The sequence below is a fragment of the Tachysurus fulvidraco genome, chromosome 10, assembly GCF_022655615.1.
Source record: "Tachysurus fulvidraco isolate hzauxx_2018 chromosome 10, HZAU_PFXX_2.0, whole genome shotgun sequence".
Lineage (NCBI taxonomy): Eukaryota > Metazoa > Chordata > Actinopteri > Siluriformes > Bagridae > Tachysurus > Tachysurus fulvidraco.
In genome coordinates, this window is record NC_062527.1 from 16,418,891 (window position 1) to 16,445,311 (window position 26,421).

At 39.7% G+C, this 26,421-nt stretch overlaps 1 protein-coding gene across 1 annotated transcript; it reads left to right on the forward strand.

Annotated features, from left to right (window-relative positions):
- kctd16a (potassium channel tetramerization domain containing 16a) lies at positions 1 to 25,119 on the forward strand. Its single transcript, XM_027165110.2, has 2 exons — positions 1 to 1,365; positions 24,236 to 25,119. The coding sequence occupies exons 1-2, from the start codon at positions 567 to 569 to the stop codon at positions 24,688 to 24,690; spliced, it is 1,254 nt and encodes a 417-aa protein (XP_027020911.2). The 5' UTR covers positions 1 to 566; the 3' UTR covers positions 24,691 to 25,119.
- Positions 25,120 to 26,421: the final 1,302 nt, after the last annotated feature.

Sequence of the window (26,421 nt, forward strand, 5' to 3'; positions counted from 1 at the left end):
TGATGTAAGTCTTCACTCCTTGAGAACGGTCTCCCTTCCTGCACTGCTGTAGCAACATCATCATCCATCCAGTCCCCGGGGCGAGCGCACTGATCACGTACAGTCGACTGAGCTCAACTTCTAACAGACTCCAACACACACACACCACACACACACACACACACACACACACACACACACACACACACACACACACACACACACACACACACACACACACACACACACGGACCCATTGCAAACGGAACTGATAGCACACATGGCCGTATCCACATCCCACAGCAGATCTGGAGACTGAAAGGCGCATTTTGGGAACAACTTGGAGGTTCAATGGCATAAATTCGCCGCAGGACTTTAAATCACTTTTTTGAGAAACTGAAGGAGATAAAGGTAAATACCCTGCTCTGAGTGAGTGTGTGTGTGTGTGTTTGATATTGTGCAGGGATTTAATAGTTACCCAAGCTTGGCATGTCTCGTTCGCACTGGGCCGGTTTGCGCTTCTGCTTTCAGAAACGTGTACTAAAGAAAACTTTGTGACTTTGTGATCCGTGTCACACCTTATCAAAATGGCACTGACTGAAAACTGTAGGATTTATCAGGCTCCCAAAGACAGCGGCTCGACCCAAACTTCCGATGTGATCGAGCTGAACGTGGGTGGGCAGGTGTACTACACCCGGCGCGCCACCCTGACCAGCATGCCCAGTTCTTTACTGGCCAAAATGTTTTCGTCCAAAAAGGAGACATCAGGTGACATGGCCCGAGACACAAGAGGACGTTGCTTCATCGATAGGGATGGATTTTTGTTTCGATACGTGCTAGACTACTTGCGTGACAAGTACGTCGTCCTTCCTGATCACTTCCCAGAAAGAGGGCGGCTCAAGCGCGAAGCTGAATACTTCCAACTTCCAGAGCTGGTCAAGATCCTTAGCCCTGATGACCTGAAGCGACCAAACCACGATGAATACCCTCACAGTGATGTAGATGATATATCACAAGGTAGTGATCAGAGACCGTACCCGTCATCCCACAGGCGCTACGGGTTCATAACAGTCGCATCGACACGCGACGCCTGCGCTTCAGACGGGAAAGGTACCAGATTGCCCAAACTTTTCGTCTGCGGAAGGGTCGCCCTGGCTAAAGAAGTGTTCGGAGAGGCATTAAGGGAGAGCAGGGATCCTGAGCGGCCTCCTGAGCGCTACACGTCCCGGTTCGTCCTCACGTTCGGGCACGCGGAAAGGGCGTTTGACCTGCTGGCGGAGAGCGGCTTCAGGCTGGTGGCGTGCAGCTCGGCACTCACCTCTCCTCTGCACACCACGCACATCGACCACAGGCAGTGGTGCAAGTGCACAGAATACGTCTTCTTCCGTAAGTCTCTAGGCAGTGGGATTCTTAATTAACAATTAATTAATTATTATAATTTTAAAAAATATCTTTCATATATTATTATTATCATCATCATCATCATCATCATCATCATCCAGCCAGAGTTGACAGATTTGGATTGCAATACTCCCAATCCATTTTAAAACCTACACATCCACCAAATACAAGCCCATCTTCTAAACCTAGGTTAAATTTCCCAACAGTACCATAAAGCTAAGATGGTCTTTATTGTGACAGTGTTGTTCTCTCTTATAGCGCTTGCTTTACCATTTACAATCAAGCGACATCATATTTGTTTGGATTTTATATGGGTTAAGTCATAAGAAGAGCCATGAACACTAACCCATAAGCACATATTGACCAGAAATGTCCAGAGGCAAATATTATTGAGCCATAATTCAAACTGAACCATAAAAAAAGCTTGTTATTATTGGTGAAACCCCCAGGACCCATCAGTCGCTCCAGGCTCGCAATGCTTACTCTCATAAACACATTTGATGTAGTAAGTGAATGATATGCTTTAAGATTAATATCCTTAATAATATGATACTGGGCAAATTCAGACAAATTTGACATGTTATATCCAATCATGCAACATTTTGAAAGTTTTCACTTTGGGCCAAGTTTATTTGTCCCATACAAGACTGGGGAAAGTGTCTTTTCATGTATTGGAAATGCCATTGAGTTTGGTAATGCTGTCCTAACACTAACCTTAACATTCTTAACTTGCTTCCTTAAATTTGTTTGAACTGACTTTGACACATGAACCCAGGTTGATTTACTACCCAAATGCCACTGTATAATCTAAGTGTAATTCAGAAATATTCCACTTTAGACCAGAAACAGAAACTGCCACCACTGAGACTGAGCTCATATGATTCACACCAGAGCATTTTCCCAAATCCCAGTCCTGGAAACCGGATGCTATTCACATGCTTTTCTATTTCCGCCACATCAACACATCTGATTCAATCTGTGATCGATTTAACAGGCCCTTAATGACTGAACCAGGTTTGTTAGACCATTGGATGTGCAAGTGCAAAGCTTTGCAAAGAACTGGGTCAATTTCTCTGCCTAAATTTGTATTTTGTAATTTTGCATATGGCCACATCTGATTCAACTCCACATCTAATTATCAAGCCTTTCAGCAAAGGAGGCAGGTGTGTGAACCAGGGAAATCCATAAACGTGCAGAGCTTGCGGTCTCCAGGGCTGGGATTGGGAACCACTGATGTAGAGAAGCAAAACACTTGAGCTAGAAACAGCCCTGATTGGTGCTGAGGGTTTTGAAGGTGCTGCCAGTTCAGACCACTGGAGGGCACACTGTTTTAATCAGCACATCTTTATGAGGAGTTTGCCCTGCCCTAGGCCTTCAATGTCTGTGATAAAAGAACAGTAACTTTTGAAGTGTTCAAAGTAATTTATTTATTCATTTATTATTTATTACAAAGCAGAATATGTTTTTTTATGAAGTTAATAAAATTTATTTTAATATATTGCTTTATGGTGTTTGCTATTCTGGAAATTCAGGATTTTTCCAAAATCTAAGAGAACATGAAGCACAATAATCAGACAAAGATGATGCTGATACTATTTTCATACTGGATAGATAAATAGACATCTATATTAATATTTCAGTACCTCATTTTAGTTTAAACTACCTTTTTTGTTGTTGTTTGTTTTCCCAGGTTGAATTTTCTCTAAATGAGGCATTAGATGTATCAGTAGTTCATGGACACACACACAGTTGTTATGCACCGTCACCTGCCTTCATTAGTAGCTAATCTGGCTTGTCTCTGTTTTAGCTGAGCGACATTGCGGCATATGGCCAATTAAAAAGCGTTTTGCAAGTAATTGTGAATGAGTCCCCTTGATAATTACGATGGAAAAAGTTGGATTGCAGGACCAAGCAATCAGAGGACCGGTAGGGTGTTTGGAGCACATAAGACATATGGTTGGTTAATGACTTGCACTATGTACCCAGTATAATTATCACAGTAAACAAAGTTTTGGGTTCATATAAAAAATATAAAAAGTGAAACCCAGACAGACAAAGACTTTCAGACAGCAGCTAATTAGAACAGCAAATATCCTGCTAAATCCAGCAGAAAGCCTTCCTTTATAGGGAAAGGTAAATTCATGCCAGGATTTCCTGACAACTAACTGCTGTTGTCTCAAAGTTTAAAAGCAACTTATATGTGGGATTTGTTTCAGGTATGGCTTCAAAGTCTAGTTGTGGCTTAATGGAAAAATAGGCCTAAAGAGAAGGTTTATAGTGTCTGTACGAAGAGTCTACAGAATCTGTAAAAAACTCATACAGAGAGTCTATAGAGTCTAAACAGAGTCCATACAGAGAATCTATAGAGTCTATACAAAGTCCATACACAGACTGTATAGATTCTATAGAAAGTCCATGCAGATAGTCTATAGAGTCTATAGAGTCCACACACATAATCTATAGAGTCTATACAGAGTCCATACAGTCAATAGAGTTAATACAGAGTCCATACAGAGAGTCTATAGAGTTTATACAGAATTCATACACTGTATAGAGTCTATGAAGAGTCCATGCAGACAGTCTATAGAGTTTATACAATGTCCATGCAGAGAATCTAGAGTCTATATAGAGTTCATACACAGACTGTATAGAGTCTATACAGAGTCCATGCAGAGAATCTATAGAGACTACAGAGAGTCTATGCACATAATCTATAGTGTAGTCTTTATAGAGAGTACATAAAGAGAGTCTATAGAGTCTATACAATGAATCTATAGAGTCTATAGAGAGTACTGATATAAACAGGCTATATAATATACAGAGAGTTCAGAGGGTGGGGGACTACACAGAGAGCCTATAAAGTGTATACAAAGTGTTTTTACAGAGTTTATATGGTTTCTATAAAGAGTCTATATAATTTCCATAGAGGGTTTTTATACGACCTATAAAGCTTATATAAAGCTTATTTATACAGTGTCTATACAGCTTCTATAGAGTCTATCCAGTGTCTATAAAGGGTGTTTATGGAGAAAATCTGTAAAGACTCTATAGCGTCTCTATACAGAGAGTCTATGCAGAGAGTTCAGAGAAAGAGAGCATCTAAATTGAGTCTATAGTGTATATATAAATACAGTCTATACAGTTTCCATTCAGAGTCTAAATATAAAGTATATACAATGTCAAAAGTGTCTATACATATTTTTTTAACCAGGCATAATTTTAATAATAATATGTGCAACTACAATAGAAGACTGTGTCATTTTAATATAAACTGAACATATTTCATCCTCATGCACTGATCCTACTAGCCTGTAATGGTGGATCAGTCCTGGCCAGACATTTTTTATGCTGTCAAATTGTGCAAGATTTACCATGTACCTGAACAAAACATAAAAGCTCTCTTAAAGACAACATGTTGTGGTTTTCACAATGCAGCTTATTTCTGAATTGTTCTGGAACAAACAGGCTCTAAGGTTTGGCTTGAAAATAGCTGAGTGAGGGGGAGAGGGAGGGAGTTTACAATATGATATTAAGCCTCGATATTATTTGCTTCCTGTCCACACATACATGTTGACATAGTTATATATCAGAAGATGGTATCCATTTCAGATCCCAGAGTGTGATATCTAATATTGTTCCAGAAATGACATTCAACTCTTGTTAGGTGAAATGTCACAGGATTTTGGACATTTTTGTCCCGTGTTCGTGAAAAAAAAAGAGTTAATTTCACACACTTGTAAAGCACGTCACTGGATGGGAAAATATATCAAATCTGTTCTGGTTTAAAAAATAGATTATCTATAAAGGCAGATAAAAGTCACTATGTTTTATAAAAGATTGTGAAAAATATTGAATTTGTCTTTCTAGTGACTTAGAGTGATGACTAGCTTGGACTTGCACTCTGTAGGTAACGTTCAATCTTACAGCATTGTTAAGCAATCTCTGGTTCTTCTTATTAATGCCATTCCACATCTCAGGTGTGTCAGTCAGCAGAGTTTGTTGGCGCTACACTTAAGCCCATCGCTGAAATGCAGTAGTCGTGTTAAGCTGACTTCAATGACTTCAGACTCATTTTGGCTTAAACAGCTGCCGTCTTACCACAACATAAACTAAAAGGGACAAACTGATTGATAATGTCTTAATTGTGTTGACATGAGGAGGGAGTCAGTGGTGGCTGAATAATTCTCTCAAAGCTCTCACTCTCTCTCTGTGGAGATATGCCGCAGGTCGTGCTTGACATTTTCTTCTTTTATTTATATGCATTTGACCAACCACTGAGTTAAGGTTTTGATGAAGAATTAATTAACAGAGACAATTTATACTTTGTACAAATATAATATAAGCAAAATAGAGTCAGAGTGCACAAGAGACAATGGGTTCATTAATAAATCGGGTACTAATTAATATATATGCTTCATGATCATTCATAAAAAAGGTAACGAGTATCAAATGAGGTGCGTTTGGCATGGGTTAATCAAAAAAAGTCAATCAATTTGGAGCTGAAGCATCCCAACGCCTTTGCATTCGGGGTTCAATGAGTCAGGCTATCAAGAAATATTAACATACAGTAGGTTTGAAAGTCTACAGGTATTTATGCCCTTGCCTTTTATCTGAGTCCTTGAATGAAACTTCAGGCAATTTTGGAGCTCAGCAGGTGTTTCTTCTTTCTCCGTCCTCCACGGTGTGTGTAAATTAGAATATATTTTCTGTCCATTTCCTCTGATTAAATATTTGATATAAGAGAATCTGTGCAAATGTTTGATCTATTTTTATATCCTTTATAGGCCAATGTAAATTGAGGCCTGAATGTATTCCTTATTTAAAGCCAATTATGCCTAGGAGGTGTTTAATATCAGTTGGCATTACTTATTGTTTGATAAATGAGCTTAACCTGATTTCTTTACTCATTAAAGACTGGAGCCTTATAGCTAATTATCTTGTGGGTCTGCTTGAATGATCTCTAATTAAAATGCTATCAGATGATTATGGATATTACTTTCACTTTAATGCACTAGAGGATTCAAAATGATAATCGATTACACATTTTGGGTCATAAAGCAGAACCATAGATTACATTGATCAGGCAAAGCTTTTTGCAAACCACTGAACGGATGTGGGACCATTAATAATTTTTATAAACATTTTATTAGACATTATATCGCTCATAGTATTCACATTTGTTAGCAAGCACAACAACTTTTAAATGTCTCACCCAGGATTATTCGAGTCATGGTTTTATGGTTTTTAAGAAATAAGCAATTAATCTGAAATAAATCTAATCAATCTTCGGAAACATAGGCAAACAAAGTGAATGTTTAGGTGCAGTGTATCTACCATATCCAGAACCGTTTTTGTTGTAGTAGTAATTATACAGATATTAGTGTCAGTAAATTGTCTAAGTATGGGGAAAATGTTTTGCAAAGTGTGGGAAAGATATAACAGTTAAAAAGGTAATACACCCCAAATCAGAAACGCACTAAATAATGACCTTATTTTCTCACATGATTGAGAGGTACAAGAAAAGAGAATTTATTTTCAAATGCAATACATTTTTGGCCTAAATTTTAATCAACAAACCATATCATCAGAATCAGTTTGTACCAAGTTGACAAGTTAATTTTTTTTTACTTTAAAAAGCCTTAATATCATTCGAGCAACTGAGAAAAAAGCATTAAACATTAGCTAACTAGCTGACAGCAGCATTTCTCTGTAGCATCAGCAAGGTAAACAAAACAATAGCTTAATTAAAGACTTTCTGCTAGCATTACATAAAATGCTAGAAACCATTTAAACAAAACAACAGCTTAACTAAAGACTTTCTGCTAGAATGAAATAAAATGGTAGAAACCATTTACCACTGCATTTAGAAGGTCTATGAAATACAGGCCATCTTGCTCTTAAAATGCTTTAAATGCTAACAGTGTACAAAATATCAAGCTATCCAGCACCATGTAGCTTAGCCAGGACACTATTTACTGAACACATTTACTATAGCTAACAGCGATGTGTAAAATTCACTATAATCCAGTTTGTATCTACAGAAAACATGCTCAGTTTGCCAAAATGACAATATACATTTAAACATGTATATAAACAAATGTAAGCATGGATTTCATATGCTGTTGTCTGTTACTGTGTAAGGAAAATGCAAGATATAGGTCACACAACCTGTAATGTATGTACATAGCTTGCATTTACTTTGTAAAGACAAGCAAGAAAATATCCAGAAAGTGTGAAGAGCCAGACGATTTATCTGTACAAACCCAGCATCCTTGCCCAGTGTTCTTCTGATGTGACAGAAATGTCAAAGCAGTCACTGTCACACTGTTTCCACACTAGTGCAGTGAGGAAAGTAGTTAGGGAACAGCAAATTAGGACCACATCGCTGAATCCATTTTCGCTTTTAGCAAAAAAAAAAAAAAAGTGCAGCCAGGCTTGTCAGAATACAATGCATGCCAAGACTTAGGGAGAGAGACAGAGACAGGGGTGGAGAAGGTAGAAAGAAAGAAAGAAAGAAAGAAAGAAAGAAAGAAAGAAAGAAAGAAAGAAAGAAAGAAAGATTGCACTGGCTATTTCTACTCCAAGCTTTAGTGTGGAATCACAGTTTTCATTATAGCCCCGAATGCAGTGATTTGCAGCCATAATGGAGTCTGTGCAATGGCAAACAAGGCAACGACAGCTGGCTGGCTGAAGAAAATCAATCCTATCAGTGTAACAGGGACTGAGGCAGGACTGGAGGTGGATGGTGTGAAGTAAATAGCATGAGGCTTGGGCCATTGCTGGTTAACCTGGATAACAACATAGCAGAAAAGCAGATAAATCACATAACCTTCTTCAGCTTGTTAATATTATCTGAGCTTCAGGACCCTGCTGCTGCTCTGACATACAGTATGACAGTGTGTTGGCACTGATGTAAGTCTTGTGACTAGGCTTAGAGTCAGAACCATAATGGTTTTAATTGGCTTCACACTAGGAGATTCACTTGGCAGCTCCTCACACTGGGTGTTAGAGATCTAATGTGGCACAACACAGACGAATGCAGTTTTGTTAACATTTATCTCTTTTGCCAATTCTTTTAAGGGGAACGTTGTAGGAAAAGTCACCAGACTAACGTGCATGTTTATAAAATCATCAAGATCACTTCCATTTAAAATAATGTTGAAGAAGAAAGGTTTTATCAAGACACATATTACATATTTATAAAATGCATTAATTTTTTATTATGCATTATAAAGCAGTGATAGTCAGTTTTTAGGAAATTAAGACACATGCAGGGGGCACGGTGGCTTAGTGGTTAGTATGTTTGCCTCACACCTCCAGGGTTGGGGGTTCGATTCTCGCCTCCGCCTTGTGTGTGGAGTTTGCATGTTCTCCCCGTGCCTCGGGGGTTTCCTCCGGGTACTCCGGTTTCCTCCCCCGGTCCAAAGACATGCATGGTAGGTTGATTGGCATCTCTGGAAAATTGTCCGTAGTGTGTGATTGCGTGGGTTGGCACTCCGTCCAGGGTGTATCCTGCCTCGATGCCTGATGATGCCTGAGATAGGCACAGGCTCCCCGTGACCCGAGAAGTTCGGACAAGCGGTAGAAAATGAATGAATGAATGAATGAATGAATGAATGAATGAATGAATGAATGAATGAAAGACACGTGCAAACAGTTAAAGTAGGAATAACTCATTTTACTTGTAAAAATAGCCAAGAAGGGAGTTTAAAACAAAGACAAACAGTGGTACTAATTGGAACAATCAATGGTGAACGGTGATTGGGCTTCAGATATGATGGTAATTAATGGCCATTGGAACAAATGGTGATAAATGATTGGTCTTTGGGAACAAGAATGATCATTGGGTGGCCTTTGGGAACAATAGTGATCAGTGATTAGTTGCTGGGAACAGTGATGATCAGTGACTTGTCTTTGGGACCAGTAACGATCAGTGATTGGTCACTGGACGCACTAGTGATTAGTGATTGGTTATTGGGAACAATGGTGATAAAAGATAAATCAGGTGTGGAATATCAGGTCACACAGTACATCTCAGTCAGGCTTTATCGCTGACCTTGTATATGCAGCATTGGGAAGTGACCCAGAGAGTCATATTGAGTGCAGGACAGTCTGCCAACGACTGCTTAAAAAGTCACTCGATCTGTCACTTGGAGCCTAAAAATCTGCCAAATGTGCACTGCTAAGTTGTATTTTACACAGTTTTACTTCACATCCTGTGTACTACAAAAAGACACTCAAACATATTGCAATCATGTCTCATAAAACATTAGAAACTTTTTAAAGAAAGCTGCTTTGTTAACCCAGGTTGTTTCATGAAGAAGAAGCTGCTATTATTGTCACATATACAAGAGCTGTGGCTTGGCTACAATCCCAATTCAATTCAATTCAATTCAATTCAATTCAGCGCTTTTAACAAATCACATTGTCTCCAAGCAGCTTTACAGAAGTATAGAAACAGAACAAAAGTTTAAAATAAAATTAATATTTTTCTCTAACATCTATCCCTTTTATATATATATATATATATATATATATATATATATATATATATATATATATATATATATATATATATATATATATGAGGAAGAAACCAGTCTCTGAAGTGAAACTCATCCTCTTTTGTTTGACACTGGACAGGAAATAATGCAAATGTAAATAATGTCCTTTCTACAACAGTTTATAATAATGCAACCGAGAGCTCCTGAGGAACTAATGGGTCAGCTCAGACCCGATACTAATTCCTTCCTGTCAAAGTCTTCAAATGATTGCTGATAAAGAACAAACCAACTGACTGACACAACAATGAAACGCAAACAACCCAATGCTTATTGTGTCAGTCAGTTTGATTGACAGGTTCAGATTGATGGTCACATACTTAGTAGTCAAGTAAATTCAGTGCCATTAAAGTGAAAGTAATACGACTGTGCTACACCACCAATGATGCAGCATACGACGTTAGCGTAGCTTCAGTGTCCTTGCTTCACATGACTATTCATGTGAAATTTTTCATGTGTTCTTATGTCTGTGTGGGTTTCCTCCAGATACTCCGGTTTACTCCCACCCCGAAACCATGCTGGTGGGTGGACTCGTGGTTCAATCAATTCTGTTGAATCAAGGTGTGTGTGCATGTGGTTACAGTATGTGTGTGAGCCTGGCTCACACACATATTCCTGTCTTCCTGTCTTCCTGTACCATATTCCGGTATATTCCTGTCTTGGGGCCAGTGTTTCAAGAATGGGCTGTTGAAGATGAATGAATAATACGCCTTTCGACAGAGACAGCATCGTATGAAGACAGAAGTTTTGTTTAATACTAAATGGCAGACCTGTCCCATTAAGCTTTTAACATCAGTTTTCAATCAAGGTTGTATTTATGGGCCTGTGCACATAAAAAATCAATTACAGTGAAAGTGTGCAAACTTGTAATTTGAATAAAAACTCAATAAGAACCAAAACCGCTGAGCCAAGACCATAGCAGCTGTCTTACATTCACAGATAAATCTGCTACTTTGTGTGTGGATTTGTTGTGATCCATGCAGTGCATTTGTTTTTAATTGTTTACTCCTCAGACGCAGTATGTCAATCAAATTCTCTGCAGTTTGCATGTTAAGAAAATGTCTATTTGGAGTCACTGATTAGACTTGCGGTCTAGGAAAAATCAAAGGCGATGGATATGTTGGGCTCGAAATTCATGCTGGGCCAATTGTACATAGTAAGGAAAAGTTGTAGAGTATTATAGTAATAGATCTCTCAAAATACAAAAGCAAGTTTCTCTCACATACACTAAATAATGATAAGTTTTATCATACTCTTTATCTCAGACCTCTAAAATTAGACTTGCTTTTCTTTTTGTATAGAGTAAAGATTTGTTGTGTTTCAGCCGTGAGTCAGCAGTGCTACCCAATTTGCCAACATGTCACCCAGGCTATGGTGTATAATGTTTTTTTTTTTTTTTTTAAATAAAATTAAATCAAATTGCTTATTTCATATTTCAGGGGGGCACGGTGGCTTAGTTGTTAGTATGTTTGCCTCACACCTCCAGGGTTGGGGTTCGATTCCCGCCTCCGCCTTGTGTGTGTGGAGTTTGCATGTTCTCCCCGTGCCTCGGGGGTTTCCTCCGGGTACTCTGGTTTCCTCCCACGGTCCAAAGACATGCATGGTAGGTTGATTGGCATCTCTGGAAAATTGTCCGTAGTGTGTGAGTGAATGAAAGTGTGTGTGTGCCCTGCGATGGGTTGGCACTCCGTCCAGGTTGTATCCTGCCTTGATGCCCGATGACGCCTGAGATAGGCACAGGCTCCCCGTGACCCGAGACGTTCGGATAAGTGGTAGAAAAGGAATGTATGTTCATTGTGTGACTTCTGTCAACAGCACTATTCAGCTCTTCTGGTTTCACCCATTTAAAGCCAACAAGTTTACTTCCAACAGCAAAAACCCTATTGAAGTTGGATTTACATGTCAGCCTCAGGTAATTACAACATATGCAGGTGCTAGAGTGCATGGTTAAATAGGCCATGTTTGTGTTTTTCTTCCTCCCTCCTCTTACCTTCTTTTCAACAACTTAAATGTCATTGGAACATTTTAGGACCATCTGGATTATCATTGTGATTTTAAAGGCAAGGGCTGATTTAAGTGCAGCAAAATACTTAATATTTACTCATTGACTAAGAGTTTTACTCTTATACTTAATATTTACTCATCGACTAAGTATTTCTGCCAATTATGCAACGAAGAATGTTCAGTAAGACTCTAAAACTGTAGATTTATTTCTGATTACTGCATCTCTGTCTTCACTGTTAGTTTCTTAAATGGTCATCACAAATGGTCGAAAATTTGATCAATGAGCACTTTTTCCCAGAAGCCAAACAATGAAATGTGTGCCTGTTTTGTTGTGCTCATGTTGGTTGGAACTCACAGTGCTTATTGACTTAATGTTTTTATTTTCACCTAGCGGCAAGATTCCCGTAGAAAAATCCCAAAAACTGTTTTCTCCACACAAGCTTTCTATTGTCTAAGTCAGTGGTTCCCAAACTGGGGTACGCGTACGCGTACGCGTAATGTAATTATACCGCACCTAATATTCAACGAGACATGTATTTCTCAGACTAAATATAAAGACGTGCCCCCTCTAGTGTACTTAGAGCAAAGTAGCCAGGTAGTGCCATAAAAGGTCAAATTCATGACATCCAAACAAATTACCCCATCTGCAGTCAACAAAAATCTGTGTCCACTCAAGTGTCATGCGTAAGTGCACGTCTTTACGTATCGCATGTAATTCACACACAGTTTCACGTCGCATCTCTGATATGGCAGAAGACGTTTTAAAACAACTATTGCTTCGCATAAAATCCAGCGATTTTTACGCCTTACAAATCGACGAATCGACTAATGTATCTGGTTTGCCTCAGCTGCTGGCATATGTCCGGTATATTTATGATGGTATTTTCCAGAGACGGACAATGCAAACAACTGGATTCGCCATCCATTCTCTGCCACCCCCACAGAACACCTGCCCATTTATGAGCAAGAGAGTCTCATTGAAATCTCTAGGAGTGGCGCTTTGAAAATTGAGTTTACACAAAAATCACTACCAGATTTCTGGATAGTCTTGCGTGCAGAGTATCCTGCCTTAGCAGATCGCGATATGAAAACATTACTGCCCTTCTCGACAACATACCTGTGTGAAAGTAGGTTTTCAAGTGGTACGTCTCTGTAAAAAGTTTGGGAATCACTGGTCAAAGTGTTTTTTTCTTAAGTATCTAAAATTTGAAGCCGTTATCTTTACACTCACCAGGAACGGTAGAAACACAGGTCTCACACTGAAAGCCAACAGTGTCCTGAATTATTTTATACCACACTTGTAACGCTAAAATAATTCATTTGTTTATACTGGAATACTGATTTCCATTCTGCCGGTGGACTGGATTGCCACTGCTAAAAAGGGTTAAATACTCCAGCTTAGACAAGGATGTGTTTCAGATGCTTGTGATCATACAACCTACATTTTCAGACTGATTCCTAAATGTATCAGTTTTTAAAAGATCTTCTCCTTTTAGAACTAATGCAGGAACTGTCCTTATGTTGTTCACTGATAGCAGAATGTGAAGCTTTCTATGTTTTCATGAACTGTATTATGGTGATGACTGTGGCTCTGCAGGCTGTCTCGTCAGGCTCGATGTCCTATTACGCTTCATCAGCGGTTTTTGTGAGGTGTCGAGACTATTAGGAGACAATCCGGACTCTCCGATCTGTCCCTGCACTGGTCATATTCACTGTCAGGAGATGGTCACACTTGTCATCATCATTAAGAAGATGAAATAATCACAGAGGGAAAATGGCCTGAGAGAATCGCTTTCCTACTAGGACAACGAGTGCTTATTAAGCCTGAAGCGTCTGGACCCATTTGTCGACCCTTTTAGTTTTAAATCGGGTCTTCTGCAATTTTCATATTATTACGCTTGATTAGAAATGTGATTGAAGGAACAATGGGCTGTAATTTGAATCACTTTCTAAAAATCATCACCACATTATCCTGAGGGAATATAACAGCCCGGAGGACGATCATGATGGGTCATGACGGCTTCGTCCTGCTCACCGCTCGAGCTCACTGCAGGGACTGTGTATCTCTTAGATATTGAGTTTCTGTGCCGGTAAGGACGAGTTATCAGTGGTGCACTGCCTCCTTCTCCAAGGACAGCCTGGCCTAATTTGGGCAGGAACCTGAAGATAAAGAATAGCATAGCCGGAGGCAGGTTCATCATAACTCTAAGCTTTCTGTCAGAGGGTTCAGGCTTACAGTCCTCACTTGTAATTACATACAGTTTCCTATGAGATTCAATTCAAAATAGTTACTGAATAATATGAAAATGAATTCACAATGAATGCCTGGATAATGAGGCAGGAGTTAAGGGTTAACGATAACCAGTGCGGCATGCGGGAAGTAAAGAACGCTCACAGTAAAGGAAATTACATACAGTATTAGTGTGAGTGTGTGTGTGTGTGTGTGAAGTGTGTGTATGCTGATTTGATCTGCAGATTGTTGGCAGGGTGCTCGAATGGTACACACAGCCAAGATTCATCAAAGTTGCTTTCAAAAAGCAGCTTTTAATGTCCTGAAACCATTAGCTGCCTGCACAGCTCGCATCGCATCGCATCGCTTCCTTTTTCACCACATGACCGAGGAACTCCTCGCTTGCTTCTTTTGATACAGGAAACGCCTCGGATCATTCGAGAATCTGGGCTAGGCTTCTTAAATCCATTATAGCTAAATTTAAAAAAAATCAGTAGGGAGAGTATCATGAACATTCTGTGTATTATATTACAGTACTACACTCATGATTTCGGGAATCTGTGTCAAGCCTAGGATCAGAAATCTGACTTCAGGTTCAGCATTCAGGTTTGTGAAGTCTTTCATTCTGCACAAGTGGAAACTTGAAAATCTCTTGTGAATTTATTTTGTTGATGTTTGAAGTCTGTATTCTTTCAGCATCGTCTCAGAGTGAACCTGTGTAGCGCAGATGGAAATTTAGGTTACGGAACAGTAAGATTATTAAAAACAAACAGGGAGAAATGGTAGATGAAACCGAGCGCAATCACTTAGCTAGGCATTGATGAAATGTTATATCAAATATTAACCAAGCATTTATTTTAAAACATATTCATGTTATTTGATGTTTTCATACCTTTTTATATATTTATTCCACAGCACCGCTAAATGTTGAATCCTTTAATCTGACCGGTCTAAAGGTATCGAGTCGTTTTCATTCTCTCACAGTAATTTCTCGCAGTTTCTCACCCTAACAGTAGCTCTGCAAGGCAACTATATCATTTCTATAGTAACAGCTTAAAAACATATTATGTGAAGGAAGCTGGTGAGACAACCGACAAAAAATATGTGTAGTCATTAATCTGAAGTGTTCTGCATTGTTTTTTTTTGTTTTTTTAGCATCTATAGAAGGAGTCTCCAGTGTCGACGTTTCGGTCGATGGCAGGAACCTGTGCTCACACTGATGTGGCTCGGGTTAGATTTCCTGGACAGGGAAACGACCCAGCAGTCGAGGGGTTAAATCTCAGTGCCGGTCCCAGGCCTGGATAAAATGAAAGGGTTGTGTCAGCAAGGGCATCAGGGATAAATTCCTGTGCCAAGAAATCAAATATGCGGATCAGACGAACCACTGACCTCGGACAGGGAGCGGCCGACCAACAACAACAACAACAACATGTCTTAAAACGTGTCTTAGCGCAGCGTGCTGTGTGCTTTGCAATTCCCCTGCAACATGCCAAATGCTGTTTTTTGATTATTGAGAAAAGAGAGATGATGGTGAGGGAACAGCTGTTCGTCGCTGTTATAATGAAAGCGATAACAGAAACGAACTCTTTCCACAGATGTTCCACAACATTAAACGCAATTATGAACAGATCAAATGTACGTTCTGACCTTTAATATTGGAAGACAATCAACTTTAGGGTGTAACCGAAAGTCCATTATTGTCAGGCGGATTTATACCACCCTGTTTTTATTTTGTTCATTTTCTTATAACTTCATACTCACAAGTGAACGGTAATGGCTCAACGGTTGAGGTCAAGAAGTTCCCGGTGCTATAATGTGTTTAAATGCCTTCTTATAAAGCTTCAGCTGCCATATTATATTCTGAATAGAAACCATATTTTTTTAAAACCAGTTCAAAAAATAAAACAATGATTAATAAAATCCTTTACATACATAGAATAAATAAATAAATCGGTTATCTAAATAGATAAATAGACATAAATGTGAATCAAATATAGTGTTTAACTACAATAGAAACTCGTGCATCCTACTAGAGCCTCCTTGTACTTTGCCGTGTGATTTATAACTTTCCCTACAGTAAAAATGTTTATTTTCAGTCAATAGTTTATTGAACTAGACATGATAATGAAATAAAATTATTGATTAAATGCTTTTTAGAACAACAGTCTCAGTACACTTTGATTGGTTTACATTTTCAGGAGTTTTTGTTCCATGTCTCATTAGTAAAAGAAAAGAAAAGATGAATAAATGAGATTTAAAAAATTGTAATCATTTTAGTTTTTTGAAAAGGCAGTTTATGCTGGTCACTTAGGTAATATATTGGGTTTTTTCTCTCTTCTAAAAGCGTTCACTGGATCAAAGCTGCAGCGCGAAAAAGAGAACGTCTATTTATATCTGAGTGAAATTGATGGTTGTTATTGGCAGGGTGTTCTCCCTGCAGGGGGGAGACAGAGGCTGTGTGTGTGTGTGTGTGTGTGTGTGTGTGTGTGTTCTGTGTGTGTGTGGCCTAAGCTCGAGAAACTCACTGTGCTCCATAAACGCCTGCAGAGTTGTGACTGGCGTGATTGGTGGACCTGTCAGAAATGAAAGCCTGGAGTCACATCTACTGAGAGCTGTGGATATTTGATCATCTCTAATACTGTTTTTAGGTTGAGCTAGATGTGATCTAGGTGCTATTCCCCTCATAGCTGGGGAGTAACAGAATACCAGTAAAAGGATTATGAATTTTGAATTTCACAAAAGGCACGAGCAAAGAGGCTTTAGTCACCAGAAAAGCCCCAGCAATCAGATTAGAGGTGTTTGGTGATTACAGATAAATAGATAGAAATAGAGAATAAACAGAATCACAATGAAAAAAAAAATGAAATCCTTTTTATACTATGTCACTGGCTGCCATTTCGGAAAAGGTCAGGAGTATTGAAGTGCATTCTTTATGAAAGCTGCCTACTCAGATCTGTGAAGGATCTGAGGAAGGATAATTTTGAAAAGGAGTTTTGACCAGATGTTGTAAGAAGTTCGCATTTAGAAGGAATATTTTTCATATTTTAGAAATCATTTCTTCAAAGATTTATATTACCTGGAGAAATGACTTTGTTGTGTGTGTGTGGGGGGGGGGCATGGTGGCTTAGTGGTTAGCACGTTTGCCTCACACCTCCAGGGTTGGGGGCTCGATTCCCGCCTCCGCCTTGTGTGTGTGGAGTTTGCATGTTCTCCCTGTGCCTCGGGGGTTTCCTCCGGGTATTCCGGTTTCCTCCCCCGGTCCAAAGACATGCATGATAGGTTGATTGGCATCTCTGGAAAATTGTTCGTAGTGTGTGAGTGTGTGCCCTGCAATGGGTTGGCACTCTGTCCAGGGTGTATCCTGCCTTGATGCCCGATGACGCCTGAGATAGGCACAGGCTCCCCGTGACCCGAGGTAGTTCAGATAAGCGGTAGAGAATGAATGAATGAATGAATGAATGAATGAGTGAGTGAATGGCTTTGTTGTTGCTGCATCTAACCTGTAAACCAATAAGCCGAACAAATCTGATTTAGCGTATGACACAAAAACACCACAACAACATCCAATAGCTTACGTTACTGTAGCACATGCGGCTAGAATAAACATAGTCTTCATTCCCCAAAATATTTAACATTAACTGCTCTATTTCAAGTAATGTTAGAATTAGTCAGTTCTGTCTGTAGTTTGTCATAGATGCAAATATCTTCGCTAGTTTATCATCTAGTCAGGGTCATGGTGGATCTGTAGTGGATCTGAAGCCTACACAATCTTTGAGGTATGGAATATGTATAGATGGGAGGACAGTACATTACAGGGCACCCTACACACACATTAACATCGAACACACACATTCACACCTACGGCCAATTTAGAGTAGCCAGTCCACCTAATGCTATGGTTCTGAGAAGTGTAAAGAAACCAGAGAACAAGGATCTCACCCACACAGACATTTAGAGAAGATGTGGATCTCAGACCCTGGTCTATAAGATGGCAACACAATATAACACAACCCACTCTTTGCTCTTATCATCTTCAGCCTAACAGTAGCTTAATAATGAGCATACAGGCCATTTATGGAAATTTACCCATCTGTTTTCTGAGCCGCTAATCTTATATAGGGTTGCATTAATCCTAGAGTCTATTCCTGGGGACTGGGGACACAAGATAGGGGACACCCTAGATAGTGCCAACCCATCACAGGGCACAATCACACACATATTATGGACAATTCAGACATGCCAACCAGCCTACAGTACATGTGTTTGGATTGAAGCCACCAAAGTACATGGAGAACTCCACACACACACAGAACAGAGGCGGGAATCAAACCATTGCATTCATCACAACCTTACATTTTTTTCGTTTACACAGCTGAGCAATTGAGGGTTAAGGGCCTTCCTCAGGGGCCCAAGAGTGGCATCTTAGTGATGTAGGCAAGCATGATATCTATCTATCTATCTATCTATCTATCTATCTATCTATCTATCTATCTATCTATCTATCTATCTATCTAGATAGATCCTGTCTATAGTTCGTTGTTCTGTGTAGCTTTATGTCTTTATCTATCTACCAAATCTGTTCATTATTTGATGGCTTCAACTGAGAATGTTCATTTGAAGGAACCGTCCAGCCCTATCAGTATAGGTTTAGTTTCACTGGCTGACATCCCTAATAAATTCTCCTCCTTTATAAAACTTTGTGTCCAGATGGCCATTAAAATGAGTTGACTACGATCCCAGATGAACGTATCACACATGCTCACATGACCATATTTGTATTCATAAACTAGAAACTACTGTTAGATAATTAATGAAAGTACAGAGATGCAACAGATAAATGCTGTGTTGTGGTGTGGCTTTTGTGAATATAAAGTAAGTTTATATCTGTATCTGACGTTATAACAGCCCCTTTAATCAGCGTGTGGGTCGCACTCTTCTGATCGATTTTATTTCATTTCTCCTGTTAATGGCCACTGAATGTAGACAGTATGGAGAAGACGTTATATGATCCATAAGAAACTAAGCTGTTCAGAACCATGTTTAAAGCATTCATCCTTTTTTGCAGTTCAGGAAATGTGAACTAGGTGAGTAACTGCAGCGACTAGCAGTGAGGCAGTGCCATCGTTACAGAATGGGGAAATGTGCCACTGTTAAAGTGTTAAACAGCTTTGCATTGCACTTAACACATTAGACCCTATACAGCATGGTTTATTTTTCCGAATCTCTGCTTTCGGGGAGAATGTTGACCTAAATGCTGACTGTGCTTAAAAGCATTTCTTACAACTTTAATAACAAACTGGTAAATAATCTATTAAATAAAATTAAACATTTATTAAATTTGATCCAGTGACAAATAATTTATCTGTAAACCATTAAGGTGAAAAAAATAGATATTGCAATATCAATATTGGGCATTTTTATTTCTGCTTTTCATGTAACATCCTGGTTAACATCCCTAATTTAAACCCAATACTTACAGTATAGCACTGATGTATATTTGAAGCAAAGACACGTACCAAGCTTCTGTGTAGTGATTTTGCATGCTTTATGAAGAGAGCATACAGTTTTCTTGCATCTTCGCATTTGAACATGTCTGAGGAATAAAGAGCAGGTTGCCTGCAGAGAGATGCAGAAAAAGTGGTGGTGGTGGTGGTGGTGGAGGAGGAGGCAGAGGTAGTGGTGGGGTGTAAATGAGAAGAGCTACCTCCTGTGTCATGATGGATCCCTATCTCTCTGCCAAATGCATCTCATCAGGCTTTTAAGTGATTCCTCTGAATGCTCACGTACAGAAACTAAATTAGGTCCAGAGACAAACCAGTGCTCTAATGGGTCTGTAATACAATCCGGACAGCTGAGTCAGAGAGAAGGAGAGAAAGAGAGAGAGAGAGAAGAGAAAGAGAGAGAGAGATCATAATAATCAGTAAATGTAATCACTGATTGGGTGATTGGGCTTACAGATATTTCAGCAATCTTCTGTGTAATTATAACAAATCGATTATATAAATTCACTTCCCCAAGTTCACACCCAATAAACTACCTGGAATATTTGCTGAATAAAACTATTTTAGATAATCCATATATATTTGCTGTCACAAGCCAATTTCAGGCTACCCAGATCTAGGATTTACTGTACCAAAGTACAAGCATCTGCTAGTTTTCAACTGAGAATATAATACCCTCCATATTTAATAAAACTGTAAATTAAACAATATTAGAATCTATAACGTGATGCACAGCAGTCAGCAAAAAATATATAGCTCGCAGCACATGGTGCAGAATGACTGTTATCAGTATGAGATGTATGGGAATGGCTTTGAAAATCCACACAAGAGGAATCTTGGAAGCCTGTGCTGTATTCCAGTTGGGCACGGGGGCCTGAATTGACAAGTCGTTCAATGCAGTGCTCATTTCCCTGCTGCAGAATGAATGTTTTATGATCTTACTGTATATGCCGGGCTTGGCTCGAGTCCTAGACTGGAAATCCCGAAGGGCCGCACCAACGACTTGGAAACAATGCGCACAACCTGAGCCCTTTCCTGCAGACCGCTCCACTCCGCTCAGAGGGCGTGAGAGAAGCTGGCTTAACACACATATAGTGAAGGCGTGAATGGAGGCTGATCTAATTTCTGTGAAGTGAAATTGCTCCACAGCTTCCTTTGCACTTGCTCTTATAGATTAGCTATTAGGAAGCTGATTCCACCTCTCCCTCTACTCTTTTTTTCAACCCAGGGCAATCACAGGGCTGTCCTTCAGCTCATTATTGCACTTGCTACCAAGAGAATGCTGCCCCATCCAACACTCCAGCGCTTTTTGATTGAACTTGGGTTATTATGAGCTCCGACAGGACAGCTGATGAATTGTGGTCCAAATCAGCAGATAATCTTCGAGGGCACAGTGCTGTGTAACAGAACACAGCAATGGTGTAAAGGGAGACAAACCCAGAAACATGAAAAGCTGAAAACAAAGCAAAAAAAAAAACCCCAAGGGAAGTTGTATCAGATTTAGTTTATTGAGCTTCTATCCAGGAGATAAGGTTTTTGTATTCTTTAAAACGCAGTAAGGACCCATGAGGGGTGGAATAAAAAAGTGCAGAACACACACACACACACACACACACACACACACACACACACACACACACACACACACACACACACAACCACACACTTTGTGCATCTTGATATGTTATATCTTTAAAGATAAGCATACTATCTATAGATTTTACTGTTTATTGAATGTGGTTTGTGCTTCTGTCAAGGTCAACACTTAAAAACAAAATCAATTAAACCATTAAAGGAGAGGTTACCACTTTGTAATGATGTGTAATAGGATTCTGTCATTTCCATATGGAATAGTATCACAACATATACTTTGAAGATTTGCACTACAGTACAATTCATGTACAGTATTCCCTCGCCACTTCGCGGTTCAAGTTTCGCGGTTCAAGTTTCATGGCCTCAGTGCATCGCTGATTTTTCAAAAATATTCATCGAAAAATAAAAATAAAAACGGTTTCCCAGGATGCCAGACAAAGAGAGAAAATCTCTCAGAGGCTTTGTACATAACCATGGGCACTCAGACAAGGCACATGATTGGTTCCCGGCATGAGATCTGAACTGATTGGCTGCCCATCATCGCATCCTCTCCCAGCTTCTTCCCTTGTTGTATCTCGCCACTCTCGTTCACGCTGTCAACTGTGTCTCGCGTGTTGTGTTCGAAATTAACTTTTCGTTAAGCCCTTACAATGCCTCCTAAGCACCGTGCCCCTGCGAAAGATTCCATTCTAGTGAGCCCAAGAGGAAGAGGAAGATGATGACCATCAGTGAAAAGGTCAAACTTTGCGGATTTTCACCTATCGTGAGGGGTTCCGGTCCCCATTAACTGCGATAAACGAGGGATCACTGTACGCAACAGTTCACCTACTGTATGTCACTTTATACACTGTGCAATATGCCTCTAATGACACCTCCAGGGCTGCGGGTTTGATTCCTGCCTACGTCGTTCGAGTGGAGTTTGCATGTTCCCCCTGTGTCCCAGACGTATCCTCCCCAAGTCTAAAAGACATGGACTGATTGACATCACTAAATTGTCCATAGTGTGTGCGTGTGTGTGCGATTGTGCCCTTGAGTAGACTGGCATCCTGTCCTGAGGCTCATAGGATAGTCTCCGGGTGCCTGAATCAATAGATGCAAGGCAATACCTTCATGTGCAATCTAGTATAGTTTACTCTTTGTTTATGAATTCTTAATTGTTTCTATTTTTTTTTTTACTTTTACTTTGAATTCCTTTCATAAGTGTTATGTTTAAAGAAAGGTCCTTGTTTCTGTCTGAGAATAAATCCTGTTGTATCGTATAGTATGCGACACTAAAATCTTAATCCCATTTTAAAAAAAATGGCTCTATCTAAAACACCAGATGGTTTTGTGGTTCTAGGTGGAACACTATACGAGAATTAATAGCCCGTTTCTTTTTTTTTTTGGAAAACTAGAAACGTTAGCCGTCACAAGAGCACTCATCGAAGCTCCGGAGTCGATGGGATCCCAGGCATTTTAATAAGTGAGCTATGATTTGTTGTAGAAACAATCATTTGTTTTTTAGTGCGATGTGAAAATCTATAAAAGTAGAATTCTCTTCTCCTGGGGTCTGTGAACCATAACCATGAGGTCTGTCATTTCTTCCATTTTTTTTTTGCAGTAGAGGAAATTACTTCAGTACTTGAAAACTTGGCTATTATCAAATGTATTTTATTCATTTTTGAGGTCTTGTAGCTATTAGCGTCTTTGAATGGCTTTATTCCAAACCTCGGTATTTCAAAGCCAAGTAGCCTATAAATAGCAAGGACTTGAGTCTAATGTGTTTGCTGAGTGGAAAGTTCATAAGTAGACAATATTATATTGGATGCATTAAAATAACCTTCAGGAAATAAAATAGTACTTTCTTTCCCTATACTGAGAACCGGAGGCCATAACAGAGGGCTTCCACGTAGAGACAAGCTCTTTAGGAAGCTCAAAGAGTGCTACAGAAGTCTGTTGTGATGGTGATGTGACAATAAGTTAATTTCTAAGGATGATTTAATGACCTTAATGGATCTGTAACCTGATCATGTGTAATGATCGTGAGCTTTATGCCGTCTGCTAGGAAACAGGAAAGCACTGCCAAATATTTAAAAGATTCAATAACACTACTGACATTACATGCTTATTGAATCCTGGATCTAAGTTTAACATGTCGGACTTTTGAGAATCATTAGAATCTTGATGGGAAAAATGTTTAATGGAAATCATTAGGCTGACTCACACTAGGTAGTGAGGCAAAATTTCCATTTTCTTTCTCAGCATGACAGTGCGATATGGGATTTGTCATTAAGTACACAGTTATTGTCAAACAAAGAAAGAAGATTTTTTAACGTTCTGATATCAGCGATCATATCTCATCATATCTTTGTTCGATCGACTCTGCCTGCATCGCTATACACCTGTCTAACACAAAAGGTGTTATCAGTGACAAGCCTTTGTGACCGATCCTCAGCTTTTATCCCTAAACACAAAACAAAATCAATCCTAATGAGATTCAAACTGTGATTTAAAAAATGTTTATTCCCCCGACAGTATAATGTCACTGATAAGGTCAGAGGTATAGTCCAACCTTTCAGTGCTAAATGATTGGTTTAACCACCCTGTATGCATGCTAATGTGTTTGGCTGAATGTCGATGACTTGTGTCTATGAGACTGGAGGATAAATGCTGAATTTTGAATAGCGTACCATAAAGCAAGGAACGAGCAGTAATGAAATGCATCATCGGCATCCGAGAGGCAGCTGGAACGTAACTGTCTGCTAATGGTGTCATAAAACTTTTCACTGTTTTGTCTGACCACATTGACCTTTGTTATAGAGTTGCATGAATCCATTTAGAAACGAATCCTCTGAAAGATGACACCATATCCGCACCTGATGGGCTTTGATTTGCAATTGATCTTCATGCGATAATTATGCATTTCAGACAAATGTGCCTTGATTGCTCCAGAGCTTTTCTGTCTTTTCTGTCTGTATGCCTTCCAGGTGGGCCGTCGGCTTGGTCGTCCTCTCACTGCGAATGCTGTTGCAAAAGCCAGAAGAGCGAGAGAGAGGGTGAGAGTGGCACGTCCTTCAACGAGCTTTCAACATCCTGCTCCGAAACCCAATCGGAAGCCAGCTCACCCCAGGAGACAGTGATTGCCCGTCCCGTCTCCCAGCAACACCACCACATCCAGACCCTGGAGCGGACCCAGAAGAAAGGACCGGCCCAGGCGATGCAGGGGGAGACCCACAGGAGGACGGAGCTTTTGCGCACTCGCACCACAGGTCCCCGTGACCACATGACCCCTTCCAAGAGGAAACCGACTAAGGAGAAGCTCACGCCAGAGCAGGAGCTCCAGAAATGCATCCAGGACTTCCGACGCATTCGGATTCCTGAACGCTTCCCGGACAGGAAGAACACATGGCAGTCTGATCTCCTGAGGAAGTACCGCCTGTGAAACGAGAATGATTCAAAACGAGTAGGAAGAGAAGGATGCAGGAACAAGGAGGAACACAATCTACCTATCAGTGCTTAAGATCTCACTTCGATTTGCACTCCACTCGAGCACGATCTTTCGGTCTAATCTTCGAGCAAGAGATGCAGTTAACCTTGAATGACTCGTACAGGTTCTGTTACAAAGCACAATTACTCAAGCTGCAAATCAATTTCACAGTGTCTAAATGAACCAGCCTTTTAAAGAACACCGTGGAATGGGTTGGACATGCACTAAATGAGCACACATCAACATGTTATCAGCACACTCAGAGCACTGCACGAATCAGACACTTCTGCCTGTCGGCTCAGGACAGAACTTATGCTTGAACGTGGAACAAAAAGCACAAAATCATTCGGTGTCAGAGTTATATGGATTATATGGATATGTTAACACAAAGCTCTCTTTTTTTTTGGTGAATTCTGTTTGCTTTTGACCAGCATTCCCTGTTCCCCAGTGCATGCTTAGGCATTACAACTGCGATATAGAGTATTGCCTCACCTCTTATGGATTAGTGCTATATATTATGCCCTGCATAATTTGCTGAGATTTAAGAAAAAAGAAAAAAAAACATGAACATCACATCCAAATGAAAATGTATCTGAAACAATAGAGCAGAACAGATTTGCTAGATTGTTTTCTCATCGTGATCATTTTTGTCCAAAATATTATTTGTAGTGTATCTGATCTGGTTTTGCCTCGGGGTATATGAAGAATCCCTTTATTGTGAATGTGCAATGATTTATTAAATGAACGGAGTTTAAATGCAATTCTTTTCTTTTTATTTGACTGCCTCCATAATATTGCAGTGTTACTTTTGGAAAAAGCACAGCATTTCAAGCCAGTCACAGACTTGAACAGAACTTGTCAAACTTGTCGTTATTGTTTCTTTCAAATAAAGAAATGCACCTTTCAGCAAACTTTGATAGAAGATCAAAAATCACAATACAAAAAAAAAAAAAAGTTCCAGGCAGGATAATATTTGAATGCTGTCTATCTCTTAGTTTTGATAATTTATTGTGTCTATTACAAAACACACTGAAGCTATTCTGGCGTCTCTCCCCAACCCCCCCCACCCCCCCACCCTCTCACTAATTCTTTACATTCAGCTCATTGCAGAGGTGGGGTCTGTAATACACTGTTCCACGTTTTTCAGCATGTGAATTACCCCTTTAGTTCCATAAACGCATCGCAAAAATACCGTTTTCAGACGTGACTATTAATATTCAGGAGATTCTGCAGTGTCGCTATATTTTAGCTGAAACTGAGAGGCTTTCTGCTCTTCTACACTCAAAGTGTGTCAGTTTGATGAATATGGATTTATACATACGAAGGCTTTTTGACACAGAAATGACCTAAAAAATCTAGCATTTGTGGTATAAATAGGCTGGTATGTTAACAAGCCCTCTTACAGTACATGCTGGGTAAAAGTGAATGCGGTAGAATTTATATGCAAACTCCTTTTTTTTATTTCAGATACCAAGATTAGATTGTGACTGTAGTAGAGGTCGGATCAAAGTCAAGCAGTCTGAACAGGGGGGAATTCATATTCATAGTAAAATCAAAATGGTAATAAACAGATGGGCAAAACATGACATAGGATAAGCAACAAAACTATAAGGAATCTATAAAACACACTGAAGGTATAAGCCGGGTGTATACAGCGTGCGTGTACACAGCATTCGGACACAATTT